The sequence below is a fragment of the Chaetodon auriga genome, chromosome 14 (genome assembly GCF_051107435.1).
Source record: "Chaetodon auriga isolate fChaAug3 chromosome 14, fChaAug3.hap1, whole genome shotgun sequence".
Taxonomy (NCBI): Eukaryota; Metazoa; Chordata; class Actinopteri; order Chaetodontiformes; family Chaetodontidae; genus Chaetodon; species Chaetodon auriga.
The window spans coordinates 415001-420000 of NC_135087.1; the positions used below are offsets into that span (position 1 = coordinate 415001).

The 5000-nt window shown below is 47.2% G+C and overlaps 2 protein-coding genes across 2 annotated transcripts in view; both read left to right on the top strand.

The window, feature by feature from the left end:
- lgals3b (lectin, galactoside binding soluble 3b) overlaps positions 1-3207 on the top strand; it is a 20592-nt gene extending 17385 nt beyond the window's left edge. The window contains exons 2-7 of the mRNA XM_076747880.1: positions 58-161; positions 1185-1239; positions 1406-1506; positions 1593-1681; positions 2051-2219; positions 2393-3207. Coding sequence (XP_076603995.1) covers positions 156-161; positions 1185-1239; positions 1406-1506; positions 1593-1681; positions 2051-2219; positions 2393-2551 — 579 coding nt within the window. The 5' untranslated portion in view covers positions 58-155 and the 3' untranslated portion in view covers positions 2552-3207. The remainder of the gene's footprint in view (positions 1-57; positions 162-1184; positions 1240-1405; positions 1507-1592; positions 1682-2050; positions 2220-2392) is intronic.
- A 546-nt stretch (positions 3208-3753) lies between these two features.
- fbxo34 (F-box protein 34) overlaps positions 3754-5000 on the top strand; it is a 12104-nt gene continuing 10857 nt past the window's right edge. Inside the window, exon 1 of the mRNA XM_076749260.1 lies at positions 3754-3986. The gene's annotated coding sequence lies outside the window, so the exon portion shown is untranslated. The remainder of the gene's footprint in view (positions 3987-5000) is intronic.

Sequence of the window (5000 nt, forward strand, 5' to 3'; positions counted from 1 at the left end):
GTCGTTTCAGCTGCGTTCACTGACTTCTTCTTCTTCTTCTTCTTCTGTTCGTGTCAGGACTCGTGTCAGGACTCGTCCGCCACGCCCTCAGACCAGGTTTTCCTCTGGAGCTGCTTTCAGGCATTTCTGTGTGTTTCAGATCTCAGAGGAGCAACATGAACGTGAGTCTGCTTTTCATCTTTGGCCTCTTTCCTGTTCCACGTGTTCTTCTTCTGTCCTTTCTGGTTAGCGTTCTTCTGTCTTCCATCGATTGTCTGCGTGTTGGTCAAAAAGCCGTCTGAAGACGTTTACGTCCGTCTCAGGCGTCTCAGACTGGAGCTGTGGCGTCAGACTGAATGAACGTGTTTCTGCTCTGAAAGGAAACACGCCGAGCGACTGAACCAATCACGTGACTCAAACTTGTGTTGGGGGGTTGTGGATGTCACAAAGTGGCTTTCATCTCTAAAACCAACACCTTCATCCAGAGCATTCCTGATGAGTGTGTTACCAACACACCCTAAACTCAGTCAACCACACACACACTGACACACACACTGCACCGTGCTGCGTTCAGGGACAGCTCGGACAGTCTACGGTGAGACCCGTGAGCCTGAGCTGCAGTTTGGTCATGTGTTTGCTGCGTGTCCTCTCATTGGTTCAGAGTGTGTTGAATGGAGGACTGCAGCGTTACAGGTCAGACTGTTATCAGCTGGCAGTCTCTCTGGAAAATGTTCACATGTGAGAGGCAGCGCACACATAAAGCAGGTAACAAGTGCAGGAGACGCCAAGAGAAAGTGAACGCACCACAAGCATGTGCAGAGAGCTACACTGCATCAGTGGACAGCTGTGGTCATTAGTGTCAGAGCGTCTGTTCAGGAAGTCCTTTATTAACTCCATCCGAACCTCCGCCTGCTGTGTGTCACACGTCCAACAGCTGAATCGCTGCAGGACGAGTTAGAGCCGAAGAGCTGAAGCGTGCTCAGCTGCAGTTCATCCAACAGCCACCGCATGGCGCTCTGTGCAAAACCCAACTGTGTTATAATCATCAGAGGAAGTACACGTGCTGAGAGAGGCTGGAGGGTTTCACATTCACTTCAATACATTCCCAGTTTAACCACAGCAGCACCTGGTGGACATTAGAGGAAGTGCAGTCTGTCAAGTCTCTCACTTCCTCTTTTTCCTCACTTCCTTCTTCCTCTCTGCAGCTGGAAGACGCTCTTGGTGCCTTTCCTGGACAACCCAACAATCCTATCTGGTCAGGTACAGTTATCATCATTGTCATCGTCATCGTCATCATCACCATCACCATCATCATCATCATCATCATCATCATCATCACACTCAAATTCTTTGTCTGACATGTATGGACTGAGAGTCAGTCAATGACACACAGAACAAAGACATGGTGTATTTATGTGGAAACCAGGTTCAGGTCAGCCCTCTGCCAACTCCATCTGGCCTGGAGCTCAGTCTGGAGGTGGACCATGGCCCAATCCTTCACCTGGACCTGCTGCTGCCCAGAGTCTGGTGAGAGAGAGAGAGAGAGAGAGAGAGAGACAGATGATGGTGTGATGACAGAGTGATGAAGCTAACAACTGATTCCTTGTTGACAGATGGTTCCATGTAATCAGAGTCTTCCCTTTGGAGTTTATGACAAACTGCTCATCACCATCGCTGGAACCGTCAAAGCCAACGCTGACAAGTCAGTATGAACACTTCAGCATCAATAACGGATAGAAGGACGAGTAGATGGAAGGACAGACTGATGTAAACCCATTTAAAATGATGTATTATGATTAGCAGTTCTGTTTTAATGTTGCTCAGATGAATAATGGTGTGAAAATGAGGAGATGTGATGATTCATTGATTCAGAGTTCAGTAATAATCAGTGACACTAAGTCTACGTTCTGAGGACCGAACGTGTGATCTCATTCTTTTCACTCTGCGTCAGGACAGAATTCGGTTTTGTCCATTGATACAAATGTGAGTCAAATACTTTCTAACATCCTGCGATGGAGTTAAACAGTCTGGTGGATTCAGCTGGTCTGCGATGGCGTCTGTTGTTTTTCAGGTTCACAGTGGATCTGACTGCAGCGCGTGACTTGGCTTTCCACTTCAACCCTCGCTTCAACGAGGGCGGCAATAAGGTGATTGTCAGGAACAGCTGCATCAACGATAAGTGGGGACAAGAAGAGAGGGAGCTCCAGCGGTTCCCCTTCGTCCAGGGGCAGCCATTCGAGGTCAGATATTCAATTTATACCACCAAGAATACTCATACTCTTTTGAATGTATGGTACGACCAAGGTCCTTGCTAGTTTGACAGTTGGGTGTCAGAGGGTTCTTGAATGCACCATGCAGTGTGGTGGGAGGGCCAGTGAGCAGGTGAAGACACTCTGTGGTTCTGTTGTTGCAGCTGAAGATCCTCTGCACCAGCAGTGAGTTTAAGGTGGCCGTCAACAACTCTCACCTGCTGTCGTTCAGACACCGATACACCAACCTGAGATCCATCAACGCTCTGAACATCTACAATGACGTCACCCTGTCCAAGGTCCACATGGAGACTCTTCCCTGAGGCAGATCACTGGATAATCTGACAGATCTGGGGGGAAGGGGGGTGGGGCACATATGTCTACATTGATAGGAGATCATCAGTTAATCCACAAGAAATAGAGAATACTACATGAGATCTACTGGGGATCCACATACAATAGATTTGATTGGGGGATTACCAGGTATCTACAAGGCATCCACCAGAGAACTGCTGGGGATCAGTCAGAGATCTGCTGGAGATCATCAGTGGATCAATAATAGATTCTCACTAATCTACAGGAGATCATTAAATGATTGTAGATGACCATCAGTAGATCCACAGTAGATCTTCAATGAATCCACAATATATCTTGAATAGATCTGTAACTGATTCTTGGTAAAGTTAGAGTAACATGTTCGTGTATACAGAAAATATCCACAGAAGGTTCTCAGTGGATCCTGTTGTACTACGGTTCCTCTGTTTGACTCATATAAAAAGTCTTTTAGTTTGTGTGTTTGTATCTGTGCAGCAGAACCAAACCCTGACCTTTGCCCTCTGCCCTTTGCCCTCTGCCCTCTGCTGGATCCTACAGGACTATGTGGGTGAAACATTTGTTGTGATGCAGCTGTTTTACTCTCAGTGCTGGTCCTGGTTCCTGTAACACTGTCGGACTCGTGATGGAAAATTAAAAACAAAATGATCAGAATTGATGCCTGATGTCTACACATTCTTCTTCTTTATTAAAACCTGACTCCTACATTACCCACAATGCAACTGGCTGACACCTGGGTGAGAAATTCAGGTGGACTATGCTAGTAACGGCTAATGTAGCCTTGAGTGTTTATATAACTTTTCTCATATGCAGTAGAAAAGAAGGATGTAGAGAAGAAAAAAAGGTGGTATAGAAGGAAATGGGGAGGTAGAGGAGGAAGGGGGAAGAAAGGAGGAGGTGGAGAAGGGAATGAGAATAATTCTTTATTTAATAAAGTAAATAGTCAGCTATGTTAAAAACTGATCAGCAGCATCTCTCTGACAGACAAATCAGTGATTAATAAACCTCTGCTGATTGTACCATGGTTCTCCTGGTTCTCCTGGTTCTACTGGCTCTCCTGGTTCTGTATATAATCAGAATATTTGATCGTGTATGCTGGTTTTTCTTCGGCTTCCCGTTTTATATAGACGATCTTTGGCAGGCTTCATACGTCATGACGCAGCTGCTCCAGTTGACGTCGCTCTGCTCGGTCAGTAGACGTTAGTTAGCTCAGAGGTGCGTACTGGCTCAGGAGGAGCGGTGCTGTGTTTAAACCGCGATTTAACCTTTTAAAGCAACATTTTATCAGCAGCTAACAGAAAGAGCCGACAGTGGGAGGATTTAAGATTAACGGGACAAACCGGGAAAACGGGAAGTCGGTGTTTTTCGTCGCTGCCAGCAGCTTTTTCCTGCAGCGTACAGAGACGGAGAGATTTCCTCCCTCAGGTTAGTTTGACCCTCGGCCTCTTTTCTGACTGTCTGTTAGCTTCTTATGCTGAAACCGTTTGTGTGAGAACAAACACGGAGAAACACTGTCACATTTATTCTAAAAGGACTTGTTCCGTTCAAATGTCGACGCGCTGGTTTCCTCCCTCTGTTAGTTAGCCACAGAGGCTAGTCAGTTAGCCAGGTGTATCACCGCTGCAAGCTGCCGCAGCTAGTAGCATGCTAGTTAGCACTATGGCTAGCAAAATTGGTAACTTCTGTGGGAAGTCAGCTGTGGTGACAGGCTGGTTGTTTGGGTGTTAACAGAATGTTCCTCCGTCTCTTGAGCGGACTGGAGCGTCATTCTGAGTCGTTTTTCGTGTTAAATGCTCGCTGACATTTGCTGTGTAGAGGTGATCGGAGCCCACAGACGGTGTTTGTGGTCCGGTCTGAAGTTTCCAGCAGCTGTTAGAAGCTTCAGATAGCAGAGCGATGCTAGCTGAGCTGTTAGCTTCTGCCAGTGTGTCTCTGTGGGCCTGAGCTGGTTCAGGCTGTTCGAAGATGTCTGCAGCTTGCTGTCCTGATCTGACTGCAGCTGTGGGTTAGTAGAGCTGGTTAACACGATCACTGCTGGAGGACTAGTTAGCTGAACCCTGCTTCTGTGTGGAGGACTGCTAAACCTGCATTTATGATCAAAATGTCCTCAGGGATCAAGGTTACCTGGATTGTCCCAATGGGGGAAATGTGTCATGCAGCACGTGTTCACATGATAAAAGAACAGAAGATGACTGCTGCAGCAATGAATCACAGAACAGGTTCAGGAAAATGGAAATTCACACCAGCTCCAGGTGTGTAAGAGGTCATGTGTGCCTCATGTCACCGGCGAAGAGCAAACAGTGCTCACCTCACCTGACAAACCAACAGAGGCTGACATCAACAAGACATGGAGTCCTGGAGTCCTGAACAGGCGTCCTGAGACAGGCCTGTGGGACTTCAGTCCTCTGAAGGACCAGCCGGACTCCTCCTCAGGTCTCC